The sequence below is a fragment of the Sphaeroforma arctica genome, assembly GCF_001186125.1.
Source record: "Sphaeroforma arctica JP610 unplaced genomic scaffold supercont1.54, whole genome shotgun sequence".
Lineage (NCBI taxonomy): Eukaryota > Ichthyosporea > Ichthyophonida > Sphaeroforma > Sphaeroforma arctica.
In genome coordinates, this window is record NW_014040504.1 from 95,499 (window position 1) to 113,348 (window position 17,850).

General features: G+C 44.6%; 1 protein-coding gene across 1 annotated transcript; it reads right to left on the bottom strand.

The window, feature by feature from the left end:
• Window positions 1-1,147: 1,147 nt before the first annotated feature.
• SARC_01386 (hypothetical protein) lies at window positions 1,148-15,998 on the bottom strand (the record flags this gene model as incomplete). The annotated part of the gene is made up of 23 exons (XM_014304904.1): window positions 15,646-15,998; window positions 13,274-13,325; window positions 12,000-12,255; window positions 11,498-11,617; window positions 11,094-11,192; window positions 10,381-10,512; window positions 10,049-10,145; window positions 9,408-9,602; window positions 8,851-8,986; window positions 8,269-8,496; window positions 7,834-8,056; window positions 7,421-7,594; window positions 6,992-7,154; window positions 6,021-6,244; window positions 5,542-5,676; window positions 4,919-5,097; window positions 4,434-4,593; window positions 3,989-4,177; window positions 3,369-3,510; window positions 2,883-3,074; window positions 2,291-2,505; window positions 1,865-2,002; window positions 1,148-1,278 (listed from the first exon to the last, which is right to left on the bottom strand). Exons 1-23 carry the CDS (start codon window positions 15,825-15,827, stop codon window positions 1,148-1,150), a joined length of 3,762 nt encoding a protein of 1,253 aa, XP_014160379.1. The 5' UTR covers window positions 15,828-15,998.
• Between the last annotated feature and the right edge of the window lie 1,852 nt (window positions 15,999-17,850).

Sequence of the window (17,850 nt, forward strand, 5' to 3'; positions counted from 1 at the left end):
AGTGTAGCGTACACGTTGAACGTAAACGTATTTAGGTTCAATATCTTTTAAAACGTTATACCGTATATGTGGGGAAGCAATGGGCCGACCTACTAGACCAGTTGGACTATGTGAGCCAAAACCTATCACTTATTGCACCTAAGAGCCCAAATAATGCACCCAAATAAATAGTAACAGACTAAACTAAAGCATGGCCATCTTGATGGCCCTACATACTATTTATATTATTATTTCTCTCTACTAGAGAGAGAGAAGGGGGGGGTCTTGACATGCTAAACGTAAACCTGAAAAGTGTACTGATTTTTTACGTTCTAACGCAAAACGTAATGAAGGTTTTTAATAAAATCGGAAAACGCTAGTGTGTTCACTGGTCACGGTCTCGCGGGCCACAGATCACCCGTCACTGTGGCTTGATTGCTTTTTTTACAAAACAAAACAGTTGAAATAGAAAGGGAAATGTTGTTCCATTTTCTGCTATGGAAATGTTCGGTACAATTCATTTTGGGAGTACTCGAGATATATACCAGTTATTTCAGAGCTTAAATATGTACTATTCCTCGATATTAAACAGATACATACGTTCACTCTCCTTTATTTCATTTCAATTTCAGACTCTCTGCAGTGTTCTGTGGTCTTCGACTGACTCTCTCACTTTCTTTCATCCGGTGTAGGCCACCAGGCCCACGCTCGGGGCATTCATTATAAGCATTCGGTTTCATGTACCAATCGGACACACGCAGATAGATACCTGCAGCGTGCGTCGTACATCCATACGACTATACATAATACATATATACATACATACACACACGCATTTGTATATAAACGAGTGTGTATATATATCCACTTTAACAGCACATCACTACCACTCGCCGCGTGTATATATATCCACTTTAACAGCACATCACTACCACTCGCCGCGTGTGCTAGAATTCTGGCCAGGGGTAGCGTAACAAGCTCATGTGGTTTGTATGTTTGTATGTTTGTATGTGTGGGTGCCCCTGGCACATTTGGGTATATGGTCCTGTTCAATGTTTCTCTACTTGGTATGACTAGTTCAGTGATCAGTTTACAACCAATACAACCAATTCATAGTCCAATCATATCTAATTCGATGACTAGTTTCAGCTGGATCAGTGTTCACTCATCAATCCTCTTTCACCGTTTTTTTCGCGGTCTGTTTATCCGATTGTTCATCCGTTTCCCGTTGCCCTTTCCCTTTGGTCTCAAGGCTTTGGTCGGCTTCCCTTCGTTTTATTTTTATCTTTTGTCCGTCAACTGTTTAAGGTTGTTTCGAAGTCGTAGCAAGTGCCAGAATACGGAGGATACAGCAGAGAATTAGGCATGTATACCATTTTTTTTTGAATGCATGAGATGAAATTTAAGAAACTGAGACCTGAAAGGGAGTTCGAAAACTGAACCTCAAGCATTTGTAAATGGGGATTCAAAATGTTAAATACATTATATATAATACCATGACTTAAGTATCACGAGAGCACCTGACAGAAAACCTTTGGTGAAACATACCATTGACCCCTACTACCTACAAGTCTCATGTCGGGAGAGATAAAAATGCACAGTAAATCGAACATAGACTCCCTACTACCTTCAAGAGAGATAAGCAGCAGGCAGAAGATGAGGTGATACTCTGTCAACAGCAAGTAACTCGAACTCACTCACGTATGCGCGCCGCAGGCGTACTGAGCAGAACCGCATACACAAAGTCATGAAAGATACATACACGCTCCATGCTTTACGTACGACAAGTGATACGAGTAATATTTTAACTGCAAACTATACGATATATCCCACACACATCACACATATGCAATACGTTTTCCGGGTTGAACAGTTCCTCACATACCGTCCACGTAGACATCGGGCTCGTTGTTGTTGTCGTCAAACAGGCCGTCGTCCGTATCTTTCGTTGCCTTTGCGTCAGGATCGTCTACCAATTGGACACCCTTAAAATAGAACAGCTCATTGTACGCCGTGCCGTCGACTGAGGGGACAGTGTGTGTAAGAGTATCAGTGTGTGTATGTACCGAAATGCCTGGATATATACATATATATGGAACTATGCATATGCATACGCGTATGGGTTTAAAGTTTATGTGACTGACCAATTGGGCACCAATGCAGTGGGACAACTCAGCACACGTGGTACCATCGACTGAGGGGACAGCGTATATATTATATATGCGTATCAGCACGTATGTGTACCGAAATGCATAGGCATGCACGTACACTGTTTCTATGTATAGCTATTTATATCACATAGCACACTTACCAACACATGTACGCTCCTCATCGTTATTGCTGTAGCCGTCCACACAGCCTCCCACTTCACAATAGGTATCGCGAGGGCCTGTACATTCCCATGTGCTTGTATTCGCGCAATGTTCCGGTCTTGGACAGTCCAGACAGGCAGAATCTTCATAATCCGTGCACTCCTGAAGATACTCCTGCGTGCCGCACGCCGACACAGAGCAGGCGACACACAGGCTGTGATGTAGGTAGAGTGTATGGGGTGAGCTACAGAAGTCTGTCCAAGAATATATATATGTATATGTACAAGTATAAGTATGAGAATAAGAAAATATGAATAAGTATACATATACATCTGAGAGATTTCTATCTAGAGAGAATAAGCATTCTAATAATAGCACATATATTTCTGGAAGTGTTCTAAAGTAGCAAAGAATAGTGCGGGTCACGTTCATATGCCGAAGCGTGCGTATAGCTCTAGTAGAGTGTCTATCCCTCTTCTTATTACGTCTACCACTTAAGTACGCCCAAAATGTTCGCGTTCGAGCACAGCATTTTGGGATTTCCCCCTACATTTGGGCCTGTACGCATTTGTTTTGGACCACTTCACATACTTTTGGGTCTGGTTGAGATAGTAGTCGTCATTGCAGAACAGACATTCGGTTTCCGCACCGTTCACACAGTAGGGCGTTGCGCAGTTGGTGTCGAAGATGGTACAGTCCGAGCACACACCCTGTGCCGCACCCGTACAGGGACAGGACAACCACGTACCCACGGGACAATCACACGCCTGTATGCAGTTGATACTGTGGGGAACATGCGGGAAAAAATAGTGGATGTGGATACACCGATGGTGGTTGCAGCTAGTACTGTGGGCGAGTTGAGCATAGCTGCTGTGAGTGACGGTTGAGAAGTTGTACACTCCAATTGAGATTGCGGATACGGCAGGTGGCTACCCCAAGGGAAAGCCATACGCATGCACGCTACTCAGGTGGGGCATTCTGCTAGCTCGTGCGTCTGTATATTGATACTGTGCCTCTCTGCCGAGTCTGGCATAATCTCTTCGCCGAATACAAACAAAAGCTGAAATAAGAACATACCAGATAGTATCGAGGAATTGAGTGCAGTTTTGGGCACGGTACTGAAGTGAGTAGTCGCATTCGGTGCAGGTTTCGCAACGGCGATCGTTGATCGCCGTTGGTCGGACACTCTCGTACTCGCCATCCTCGCATTCAGTCCACCCTGCAATTTTGAAGAAGTAGGATGTATCAACACACACACATATATAAATATATGTATACGTGTGTATGGTAGTGGAAGAGCTAAGTAGTAATCTCGCCCATTCAAGCGAAGTTATGGCAGTGCAAGACTTGTCAGCGTATCCGCCACTGTTCAACTTTGAAATCAGTGAAAGTACACAACTAGCCAACACAACATGCATATATATATACAACCAGATGGCTTCTTTAACACCTGGTTCGATGTCAAAAATAGGTCAGTTATAGTGTGCGCATAGAACTTCCTGCACATGTGCTCACACCATACACCATTCACACAATATATATATATATATGTCAGCGTATTCACACAGGTGGCATAGAGTACTACAGGAACCTCCAGAACTCGCCCATACACACACACCTACAAATTTTTCATAGTTCCATAGACCCCACGCCAAAATGCATTAAACCCAAATCCCGAAACGGCGAGTGACACTTACGTCTACAATAGGACGAATTCTTGGGTTCGGGGCGGGGTCCACAAGTTTTGGTCCATTTATCGTCTTTTTGTAGCTCGAAAATGGCTCGGTTGTTGTAGTCGGCCCAGAATTGGCCGGTGGCGTTGAAATTCCAGTATCCCACATTATAGCCACTCATGCGGTCTCTCTTGCTGGCGGGTTCATTCACGCCTGGATGGATTGGTAGGCATCAAGCGCATGGGAAGTCACTTAAAACACCTAGAGGGGTACATAGCTAGAGACGTATAACACCTAGAGGCGTATGGTAGTAGAGCAACGGCTCGGTACGGAAGTGATGTGAGGGATGGACGCTAGAAAGAACACCAGAGCTCACCCACATCCCCACGAAACAGTACACCTATCGAAACTTGTACCTAAAGCACCACACAAGGTGTTTACTACATCGGGAACAAGAGTCCCCACTTACCGTATTCTGGACAGGTGTGGAAAGGATCGGTTCGTCTGAGACCGTACAACTCGGCCGAATACAGATCCGAACTGGCGGGATCCAAAAAGGACAGCGCTACATTCGACAGCACCGGCTGACTGACTGCCAGGTGACCCCTGGATGCCTTGCGTAGTGTGGTCTATATAATATAGGAGAGATATAAATATATTTGGGATTGCTTCGATGAATAACAGAAACGAGAAGGGTAGAAATCGACGCAAATTGGAATAACACTAGGTATTTAGGACCGAATTGGCCTGAAATCGGGGCAGGGCTGTGTATGAACTACATACATGTCCACACCCACCCACACAAGATTCAGGACCCGATTGTCCAGAAATTGGGTCTGCGCGTCTCAGTGCATTGCTGATCGGGAGTGGCTGTGTAAGACTCACCTATCTGTGCACACCCACACCACTCTCGTACCTCTACACCCACCCACTCCATGGTTCGGTCCCACTTACCTCAGGCCAGCAGGAGTACGAATCATTGAACCCACAGTCCAGTAGTGGCAGTGGCGGGTTGTTCCAGTAACCATACTCACATTGCCCAGACAAGCACTGTGAATCACTGGGGCAGGTGCACACAGTGTTGGTCGACCCGTCTGTCGCCGCGTCGGTACAGTTGCGGGCCGTGGGACAAGCTGTTTCCATTGGACAGGGAGAAAACAAACAAACAAACAAAAAAGAGTAGTTAAGGTATCGGGATGAGTTGGGATCAGTGAGGCTGTTCACAGGGACAGGCGCGTGACCTGATGTGTTCATGTATCCATCGACAGCTAGGGTTTTAGGGTCCTAGGGATGTTGTGCGGATAATAGGACAAGGAAAAACCTAGGCGATTTCGGTACTGTATCATGATGGTAAGCAGACACTCAACTAAACGAGATCACTATTATATACACCGAACTGTTATCAAACATTGTATGCACTGAAGTATTGTCCGATTACGACTTATATATATATCTAGCACGCATGCATGTACAGCTGTGCCAAAAAAATATACATTTTGCAACATATATATATATATATATATGTATAAATACATACAAAAACGCATATTCAATGCAAGTATCTATGTATAACATACCGACACACTGGTCTGGATAGTAGCCTATGCTCGCATTGTTGAAGTAACCCTGCTGACACTCGGTACAACGAGCAGCATATGGGCCCCAATCACAGGTGGTGTTCCCGGACAAGCAGTTATCGATCTTCACGCAGTCTGCGGACAATTAAGGAGGGATCGAAATAAATCATTAGAACCCTAAAACCCAAAATAAATCAGGACAGGGTGATAGAGTGATGATACTAAGAAAGAGGAATGAAATAGATGAGTATATGGCACTGGGCAATCGGAGACAAACCGTTATAAACGAGGACATAACGGGACACATCAAAAATAAATAAACAAAACCAACACGAGGTGTGTTTGTAGCGTAAAAGGCTTGCGGTTACGTACCAGGCTACGGTACAGAGCATATACACTAATACACGTCTTTCATAACGGGTATTCACTCGGTACAAATACCTCAAAGCCTACTGTGGACAGGCATAACACGCACTTACTCAGCTGGATGGGGTGTGGCACTGTATCGTAACCTGCCGTCACACAGTCGGAATAGGTAGATATAATCTGGGCGCCTGTAAGAGCTAGGTCCTCGTCGGCCGGTTCTGCCACGGCCCGCTGAAGAATGGTATTGACGGACGTCGCAGGCACAAACATGTCCACGAGAATGTTGCCGGACGTCTTGTTCTGGCGAATACCCAGCACGTAGGTGGAGAAGGGATACCTGTGATGAGTGTACAGAGAAGATGTGTGTATGTGTGTGGGGTGGTTAAGCTATAGGCTGCGTGTAGGGAAGTGCCTGGGCGGGGTAAGCACATGAGAGGAAAAGGGTCATATGAGCACTAGGCTGGTTGTTATAGGTGGGTGCGTATGCGGAGAAGGGCTATCTGTGAGGCACATGTAAGAGAGGCAGGGTAGTGGATAAGAAAAACGACATATTTGTGCTCCTGGTGTATTGCTGATACAAGGCTATTGTTAGTCAATTCGTGTTACTGGTGTATTGCTGGCACAAGGCTATTGTTAGTCAATTGGTGCTACTAGTGTATTGCTGGTACGAGGTTATTGTCAGTCAATTCGTGTTACTGGTGTATTGCTGGCATAATGCTATTGTTCGCCAATTCGTTCTACTGGTATAAGGTTATCGTTAGTCGTGTGTATGTGTGCAGCGGTAGGAAAGTTAAAGGCTGCGGTTGGTCTCTCATATGTATGTATGTATGTATGTGTGTGTGGTGGGGGGGTGTACCCACAGTAGGTATTTTTTGTATGCTTGTGAATTGCAGGGGGAGATACATTGATAGAGAGAACGTTGCCAGTACTCTGCCAGTGGTCAGTGATTTCAATTCTCGAGCAGATTAAACGGTTCGAAGGAAGCTTTCAAACATCCAGAGGATAGACAAGTGTGCTCTAAAACCCTAACCCTAAACCATCACAGGCTGGGTGCAGGCAATGGGGCATTGAGGAGTCTACCTACCGGTCCAGATTTCCTGTCTGCAGTCCGAATGTTAAGGCGAATAGGTCATCGAACTCCTGGATGACTTCTGCCGTGACATTGCCCCAGTCGTATGGGATTTGGACCGAGAGACTGGCCAAGAAACACGCCGAAGTGTCCTCGGGATAACAACTGCGGCCCGTAGCTGGCGTAAATAAGTGCAGATTAAAAGTCAGATATTGACGGGAGACAAAGAATATTCGGTATACACATTCAAAACCCGGGTAATTATTGATACCTACTTCCCGCAGATCAGGCACAGATCATATACAGCATACTATATTAGACTGAATCGACGATCTGTATACTTACTTCCTGCATTGTTGGACAGGCAATGTAGCATTATGTATAACATGCACAGATCACATGCATCATACTATACTAGACAGAATCGACAATCTGTATACTTACTTCCCGCATTGTTGGACAGGCAGTCGCCCACATAGTTGTAGAAGGGCTTCTCACACGCGCCCGACAAACAGGTACCAGTGAACGTAGGTTTGAACTCTTGACCCAACACTGGCGTGTTGGTCAGCGTACAACGCGAGGACTCTCTGTTCTTGCACCCGTACGAGGTGGGGCAGGCTGGGTGAGGGGGTAGATAGCAAGGCATGTGTGAGGGGGTATTTAGAAAGGAGTGAGAGACTGAAACCCAAAAAGGCCAACCCACACTGCCGCTCGATTAAACAGAGAGCGCACATGCCGCCCCTATAGCAACGATGCTGAACAGGATGTATTTAACATCAGAAACTAACATATATAAATATATATATAGCATGGACAACGTACACAACACACTACAACAAACAGCAAGGCTTACGTACGTTCACATGTGACCGTCACTTCCTGGATAGGCGACGTGTTGACATAGAACTGTGAGAGCAGCGTGGTGTTAGGCGATGGCTCGCCGGAGTAGCTGTCGCGGCACTCTCCGTCCACACAGCGGCTCTCTTCGAGTAGTTCGCTTTCAAACTGCGGGCAGCGCGAGAAGCCTTCGTTGCACTTGAACGCCTCGGGACAGGGCACACACTGGTCCGAGACACGGTACTGCGTGGGGTGTATGGGTGTGAATGGAAGGGTATATTTGGGTATGGGTGTACGAGAAAATGCTCTCAAAGAGCGCCGCAACGGTCGTCCAATATATATATATATATGTTTCACTGTTAAAGTTTCGCGGGGATTTTTCTGCCAAATCCCTACAACTCCACCTCCTCAAAATACGCCTCCCACCATATACATATACATATTCATACTCGTACCTTTCCAGGGATCTGATAGTACCCCACCTCACAGGCAGCGCATTGGGACACCTGGTTGTTGCCCTCACAAGACACACGCACGGCACAGTTCGGTATTTCCACACAGTCCAGACACAGCGGCCGCTGGTACGCGCCATAGGGACGCTCATCATCCAGATCATCTACAGCCAAATACGTACCACCGATCACAAGACATGTGATACCCACGCGACGGAGAGCGACGTCGTTCTGTGTGAGTAGGGGGTGGTGTTGGGTAGTATTGTGGTATTGAGTGAGTATGGTAGATAGTGGATGGTAGGCGGTGTGAGGTATACGTACGTATCAAGCAGATGGATATGGAATTGCTCACGAGAAATTATGTGTGGCGTGATATATAGTTAGGTAGAAAAAGAGATATTCACATCAGCGGCTAAAACTAGCCAAATACATTTTGAGTGGTGGATGCATAAACATAAACACAACGCAGTTCACTCAGCCCCACTAGTCCCAAACACACAGTCAGGCTCTTGATTGTTCGTAAATGTTATTACGTATTTACACTACGTGGACGTGAGGTAGACACATGCACACTATCTCTACTACCTGCAGAAACAGAGTCTGCACTGCCTGAATGTCAGACGTAGGGAGCTCCAGGCCGATGTCAATGAGATTGTTACGGTATTCGTTCGGGTAGATTCGTCGGTAGAAGATTCTGTACTGAAACTGGGTACGCACACCACTGTATATAGCAGGATTAGCAGAAGGATAGCAGGTGAGGCATGTTAGTACTACGGCGCATGAACGAACGGGGTAAGATGTCAGGTATGGGAATAAGCTGTGTTGCAACGGATGAACGGATCCCGTGTGTTGTGTACGAGGGCGTTAAGATGGCAGTGGGGTAAGCATGATCTGCCAGTAGCACCTTTAAATGACATTTAAAGTGTGTTGTTTATGTAATTGCATTGTGTTTGTTCAGAGTCCTCTGATACAGGCAATCTGGTTTAAGATATACATACACACCCTACTATCAATAGTACATACAGATGCAATATACATACATACACAAACACCTTAAACTACCGAAAGTGCATGTACACACACATGTTGAACTATCAATAGACCGGCACGTGTACACACACGGTTGACCTCCAATCACTTACGCATCGGGATCTGGCACTAAGACTTGAGCTAGAGAATCGAGCCAATCTATCTGGGCCTGGACATCCAGTAGGAAACTCTCACCCAAATCCGTCTCAAAAGTTACAATTAATGGACTGCACGTGGAATTTGCGGCCAGATCGGACCCAGAATCGATGGCTGGGGGTGCTGGGTTGGTGAAATTCAGCAAATTGTACCTGGCAGAGAAGAAAAAATATGAGAAACAGAAATAGAAGTGAGTGAGAGAACTAAGTGGCTTCCGAAATGGTTGCCTCAGGAGCAGGTTGGAGGAGGTGTGTCTCCGTTTGCAAACGGATGCGTATGTGTTGCGTACATGTATGTAAGAGACATATCTGAGAGCGGACACGCACGCACGCACGCACGCACTTGTACGGACACATACCCGTCTCATTATATGCACCGTGTCAAGATATACACAAATACATAAGCACACACACACACACACACACGATGTTCGACATAGCTGCACTTGATAGTTTAAATGAGATAGAGATACACAGACTGTGTACAAAATACACACACACACACACAGAGAGAGAGAACAACGAGATAGAGTTAAGGATAGAAGGGTGGCACAAAGATACACCTCTCACAGCCCATGCCATAGACAGCGTATGCTTACCAATAGGGCAGACACTGGTCTGTCACACACACACTCGAATTGCCATCTCCCAAACACCGCTCAAAGCCGGCTCGGCATCCAGTTGCCGGGCGACAAGCTGTATGTGCGAAGGGGTTTAGGGTTTAGGGTTCTATGGAGTGATGGGAGATAAGAAATCGAGACAGCATGACTATGTAAGAATGAAAGACATCGCTATCGTACAACGAAGTGCTTTACCCCAGCGACTGTAGACACATGGAAGCATCCACACACGGGTGTACACCAAAACAAAGCTTGTATGGCGTTATACAGATACAGATACATAGACACATGCATGTACATATACTACCTACCTAGACACGTCGAGTTAGGCAGAAGGATACTGTTGAAGAAGCCTGGGTCACACTCGCCCTGCAGACACGAACTGAAGGATCCGTCTGTGCACAGCGTGCTGTTCTGTTGACACGCAGGTGTGGGCGAGCACTCTGCAGACGGACAAGTGTTTGCAAAGTTCAGTACGTGCAAAGGATATTGTTGGGGTGTATAAGTGTTGACAAAGTTTGATACGTGTAACGGATATTGATGTTGGTGTATTAGTGTTCACAACGTTTGGTACGGGTATGATTAACGGCTTGGGTGGATTAGGAATCACGCACGTTAGTATTGGAAAGTGTGGTGTGACGGCTTCATAGACCTGAAGCAAACTCGAGGTTGGCTTGATTGGGATCAGAGAGCACACGCACATTGAATAGCAGGAAGGACACATCACACGGCTACTTCTTTAGCTACATACGAAGTGAGATACGTTTCATTCAGCCGATAGAAAGGTTCGGTACAACCGAACACAGAGACAGCATATGGATTGCCACACCTCACATCCAAAACACACACATTTTCTGGAGCGAATCAACGTGTACAAGGGAACTACTCTGGAAACGTGCACATTATGAGAGGGGTTACAAAATAAAGTATATATCTGAAGCATGAATCTTAAGGATAGTGCTAGTTTAAGGGCTTCTAACCCTACAACCCAGTCAGTATCTGTACGCTACGATAGTAACAGTACCTTTGCACAGTCCGCGCAGATCGAGGAACGACCCGGTTTCACATTCAATACACTGACTTCCAGTACAACTGGAGCAGTGTAACCCAAACTCACTGCAGGCTGTGAGGACGAAAGAGTTCGGTATCGATTGAGTAACAAATGTGGAATTGAGATGCGCTTCTACATATATATATATAGTACTAAACGAAGACGTCTCAAACCCTCCCGCCAATCTGCTTTATACCTCAGCAGAGACGCTCGGAGTTATCTCTGTATAGCGAATACAAACACTACTTTCGTATTGCATATGCATTGCGGGTAACCGAGACAGCACCTTGAATATCAACCAGTTATTTAGATAGTCAGCTAGTTTGTGAATGAGTTATATAGATATCCGACATACAGACGAGTGAACGTATACTTACAGAAGCACATGCCCGTTTCGGGGTCAGTGGAGAAGCCGTCGCCACAGTCGATGCACATCTCACTGTCACATTCGAAACACGTGGTACCGCTATCACCAGGAAGATCAAACTGCGCACACGCTACAGTAGCCAATTGAAGGAGAAAAGGGGTGAGAATATTAACCGTAAGACACACGCTATAAGCCAATTAAAGAGGAAGGGTGAGACTATGAACCATAAGACCACGCTATAAGCCAATTAAAGAGGAAAAGGTGAGATTATGAACCATAAGACCACGCTATAAGCCAATTAAAGAGGAAATGGTGAGGTTTTGAGCCATAAGACAAGCGAGGCAAAGTTCCGGAGCTAGTGTATCGGCATCGGCCGCGTGCATGGGCCTAACAGCTCGTAGACTAACTTTGGGGTCTGTACCATCGACACCCAAATATATCTACCACACACGCGTGAGCAGGTACACGTGTATACATGCGAACGCACCCAGAACCCATTGCCATCTACTTACATCGACAGACACCCGGACTGTCTTCATCCTCTCCATCGACATAAAAACCAGGTTCACATCCGCCCTGGTCACACAGCGCGATGTTGGATACGCATATGGTTTTTCCCACCGCACAGTTGCTCGCAAATCCGCACGTGGGGACGGGGATCACTGAAGGGTTTGGACTGGGAGCGGCTGAGGTGACGGTCACTACGACTGTCTCCAGGATAGACTCGGTCGACGTCGAGGTGGTGGTGGTAGGGCCCAGGAATGTGTTCTATAAATAGAACAGGGAGTGGGGGAGCGCGGGGAAAGGAGTTCGGTAGGCGGTTTAAATACGATGGTATTGAATGGCAGGTGTGGACACAAAGGGGTGGCGGCAGGTGGAGCAAGAATTGTGGGGTATATATGTCATATTTAGAGTATAGGGTTTTAGCGGGTAAGGGTTTAAGTGTCGCGTAACAAGAAGTAAAGCGGGCTCGAGACATCTTACCGTCTCAAAATGTGAAGCAATCGTGAGGTTGGACGCTAGGCAAACGAACGAACGAACGAATATATATATATATACATTTATATTCTATTTTGAGCCCATCGCAAGAGTTGATGAGACGGTGTTAATAGAGCGCGCTTTAGTAGCTTGACGCATTCGGATTGGGAGCCCGGGGACCCATACTTGCTTGCACCTACTGAGATATACTATTCATGTGTCTATGTGATATGTATTGTGCATGTCCATGTAATATATATGGTATATGTGTATATGTAATATAAATTGTGTATGGATATATATTGTGTATGTCCATGTAATATGTATAATTTTGTGTATATGTAATATATAATGGCTGTGTCTATGTGATGTTACTTGTACCTAGTTACACGTACTGTGTGGTACTATCCATGTGTCTATTTTAGACCCAGAACTTTAGTGGTGTTGTGAGAGGTGGGCCATTGCGGCTGTGAGTACTGATACATCCTGCCCGTATTGTCAACAGCTCTTCTTCTCAGTGTGACGTGCACACAATTCGATGACTTCATATCAAATTGTCGCCTACGAACATAGCTGACACGTTTACGTTTACGAACACAGGATCCGCTGCGAAATACGTTTATATATCCCCCGCGACATTCCCAGTGTGGATATGTATCTGCCATTCATTTACGTTTTTCAACCGACCGCATATCGAGGTTTGCTACAGAAGACGCATCGTTTCTCTATTTGTGCAACGAGTATCGTAAACGTATACGTAGAAGCCAATGATTGCATTTACAAGCTGCATATAAACACGGACACACACCTGTACGATTGTTGATGTTACTCCGCCGACGACTGTTACAGACGTTCCAGATCTGTGGACGAGAAGAAACAAGAAGTGTGTGCTTGTGTGTGTGATATGTATATATACATTTATATGCATATGTATGTGTGTGGATGTGTGTGTGTGTGTGGGGTGGAGGGGTTGAATAACAAGAAGTTAACAAGAATTGAGGGGGGTGATTGGTAAGAGATAGTCACAGGAAGAAAGGAAAACGGGCCTACGACTCTTGGCGTATTGAAGTTGTCGTGTGTTCACCTGAAGGTGAGTAGAGTAACCAGCGCGGCATAAGCAAAAGCCTACCGTGGGTAGTACTGTCAACTGCATCCACACCATAACAACATCTCTGACTACAACTCCCAACCATGCAGACAACAGATGCAGCAACCGCAAGATGCCGCTTCGCGGCTGGTATCTACACTAAGGCTCCTTTAGAGTACAGATATTAAACAAGAAAAAGCGGTTCAATCCATTAACTCCCCCCCTCGACACTTCGCCTGGGGACGTGTCCAGTACGTGTCAAATAGGACACGAGAATGAGTATGGGTTGCTACTAGCAGGTGCTTTGCTTGGTTGCTACTTATCAGGTTTAGCTAGGGTGAGTCGGCGTGCACAGTCACCTGACTAAGTGTGTATATGTTATATTGTACGGTTTGAAATACTTATCTTTTCTTGTTAGTGTTGGGACGGTGGTTTAAGATGATGGGGAACCGAGCGCATATAACCTAGATTTATACCGCATATAACATAGACTTGTATCGCATATAATCTAGACTTACATCGAATATAACCCAGACATATATCGCATATAATCTAGAATTACATCACATATAACCTAGACTTATATCGCATATAGCCTAGACCTATATTGCATATAGTCTAGACTTATATCGCATACAACCTAGACATCGCATATAGCCTAGACTTAAATCGCATATAGCCTAGACTTCTATGGTATATAGCCTAGACTTCTATGGTATATAGCCTAGACTTCGCATATAGCCTAGACTTATATGGTATATAGCCTAGACTTCTATGGTATATAGCCTAGACTTAAATCGCATATAGCGCAGACTTAAATCGCATATAGCCTAGACTTATATCACAAATAGCCTAGACCTTTGCATACAACCTAGACGTATATCGCATTAAACTAGACTTCTATCGCATACAACCTAGACTTCTATCGCATATTATAACATCATCTTATCAATATACTAGCATGCCGGAGGGAACGCTAAAATGCAACAAATGTTATATTGTCATATGCGTGCACGAATGTGGGCGTGTAGTTAGGCCTGTTAAGGTTGCACCGTGAGTAGTACTCATACGGTTCAATACATAGCACGCACAGTTTGCATGCGTATGGATATACATCAACCATCTAGAATAAATGACAGACAGTACCTATGGGTCGGATTGTGTGCGAGTACGGCTTGTGTGATTACAGGACAAATGCAGAAACAGGTGTAAGATGCACCTGTCTATACGTTTGGACAAATGTAGAAATACGTGTACACACATTTGGACAAATACAGAAATAGGTTTACACACGTTTGGACAAATACAGAGTTAGGTAAAAGATGCCCCTTTCTACACGTTTGGATAAATACAGAAATAGGTAAAAGATGGGTTTATTTGTGTATATCGGGACACAAAATGGCAATAAAGACGACAGTGCAGATACATTCGATATCTAACACCCCATCACAAGTATGGATATACGGATACTAAGTACCTTCAGCCATATATCTTTGTGAGTCCAGTATATACCTAGGTGTGGGCCGGTCAATAGCCTACTATAACTCTATAACCGAAGTCGCAAGTTACACTTATCAACTGCCCAGTGTTATATTCATTCACGAAAACTAAAACCTTGTATCTCAGATTGTGCGGTATTATCGCGATCGGATGATTTCCATATACATAAGCTTACATACATACACACACACACACACACACCTACATATATATACATATACATGTATACACACATACCTAATATATATATATATATATACAAACGTATATGCATGTAGGTATCTTCATATATACATACATACCTACCTACACACACGCACACACACACATATATATATATATATATATATAAATATATATGATAATAATTACATATGTGTATATACAACTCAATACTCCATGTTACTTATATGTACACATGGAGTATGCTCGCCAAGGCGCAAAGTTATATACATATTAACGAACGTTCAGCTTCGTGTATGTAGAGTATTCAGCGAGAACTCTATGTGAGATGCTCCCGCATTCACTACATGCAAAGCAATACAGCAAACCCTTCAAACAACAATTTAAGATTGAATATGCGCGTAACGTACACTGTGATAGTTGTTGTGCCTGTCGCCGGGAAACCCGTGAATTGTGTAGTGGTAGAAGTTGTGATCGGCTGCGTGTCCGTCGATGTAACTGTGACTGATGCCGTAGTAAACTGTATCTGTGCCGAAACGCTCGACGCTAGCGAGCACATCAATAGCCCAGCAACGTTCCCAAGCTTGACCATGGTTACTTTTTGTGTCTATATACTCATACAATTTGCGAGTTGGGAACAGTAGCTGTGTTGATGCTACCTATGAGGATGATATAAGTTGAGGTGACAGATGCAAGCCCAATAGCTCTTGTGAACTGTGTGTATGGAGCTTACATATGTAGTACAATGGTACTCCTCACCGTTGGCAGCCAACGTTGCTAAAAAAGTTTTGATAAAGCTCAATATGCCTTGTGGATATAACAATGATATATGAGGTATCTAATACCAAAACCACGATAATTCGTGATTGTATTTACACGAAGATATTGGTGGATGACGTTCCGATTCAGGAATAATAGAGGCTTTCCCCCACAAAGCCGAAACCTACACAAGACGTTCAGTATAATGAATAATAATAATAACTATTGTTGCCAATGGGGATCATTGGAAGTCCTAAATACAACACGACGGTGGAACGAAAGTTACACAGTTCTACTTTCCTCGCCCACAGATACGTCCGAGTGCTTCAGGCTCTGGACTGGGTCTCGTATTTTTCAACCGGAGGATTTATTTTACGACACAAAAGTTTCATATAAAAATAAATTGTGGTGTATAGCTGATATGATTGGTGGACAAGAATAGCACGGAAATCGTCTTGACAACAAAACGAAGAAATTCAATTTTTTTAACATCGTTCAAATCAGTTCCGACTTCCAATGGAAAAGCGCGGGTCTTGCACAGTGAAACTCTCGTGTGTCTATACAGCCAACTCAGACCGAATCAGCAAAATTTCAGGAACATTTATGAAGAATACTTTGGGACCAATAATCGTCCGTTGGACTAAGTCCTAAAATTTCAGGATACTTAGTACAAAATATGGCCTCGCTCTAGTAGATGCGAACGTAGAAGGTACTTGTTACGAGCTAAATATCCTAACAAAGTCCTAAACCCGTTTTCAAAGAACGGGTTCCAATTTTGTGGGCGGAAAGTCCAGGTCCCGAGAGGCCCATAGCAACAGAAACGTTGCGACGGCGACTATATATACATTTTTTTAATACACCAGTACAGTTTTATACGGAAAAAGATTCAATACAAAATCGGGAATGGAAATTTATAGGCCCCAGAGCGCCCAGACCTCTGTGTACTATTTACCAGCAGTGAGTACTTGCGCAAAATAAGGAACAAGAACTGTTCCACAAAGCGAAGAGAAGAAGCCAACCGCTGCAAGACCCAGCGCACACAGCCCCACACTCCACTGTGTAAATATATAACAAATCGAGGATTGAGAATTGGGAGTGATACCAATTTATCGATAGGAGCGGTAAGTCTAACTGTCTGTGCGCGTGTAACTGACTCTGACTGAGTGTTTATATACTTTCGTGTCACCAACTCTCTGAGAAGGAATTAGGATTATCATTGGAGTGGGGTCAGGAATTCCTCCACAGAGCACTGAGGAGTATTCAATAGCGCAGCTTAAAGGAAACTGCGGGTACACTGTGTTAGTAGTACTACAGCAAGGGCATTCCAGCGTATGCATCAACGCAGACGTCCACAGGCACTTGCTTAGCACTTCGGAACACTCTTATATATTTGGTATGAACTGCTCAAGCAGGCACCTGGACTCTAGACGCAAGTACATAGGGTGCCACGTGTGTATACACGGGCAAATAGTTTTGCAATCAGACAACCAATACTTCGGCTCGAGCGTGTGAGGTACAAGTACGCTTAAGCAATAGACATATAAGCGGAAGATGGTACACACAGCATGAACATGGACACAGAGATAGGAATATGTTTAAATAGGCAAGATCACTTCAGTAACTGGATGGGCCGCGTAGTTCCCCCTCTTCAATACAATGTTAAGAATCTAGAGCTGAACACACCTAGTACTGAGGAAGCACAGTTCATGCTGATCAAGAAAGAACATTCGGAATACAAACACTTTATCAGGCTCACACACATATATATATATATATAAACACAGCACAAACAGACACACACACAAATGTACACACGCACTGACACGCGCACACACACACACACACACACACACACA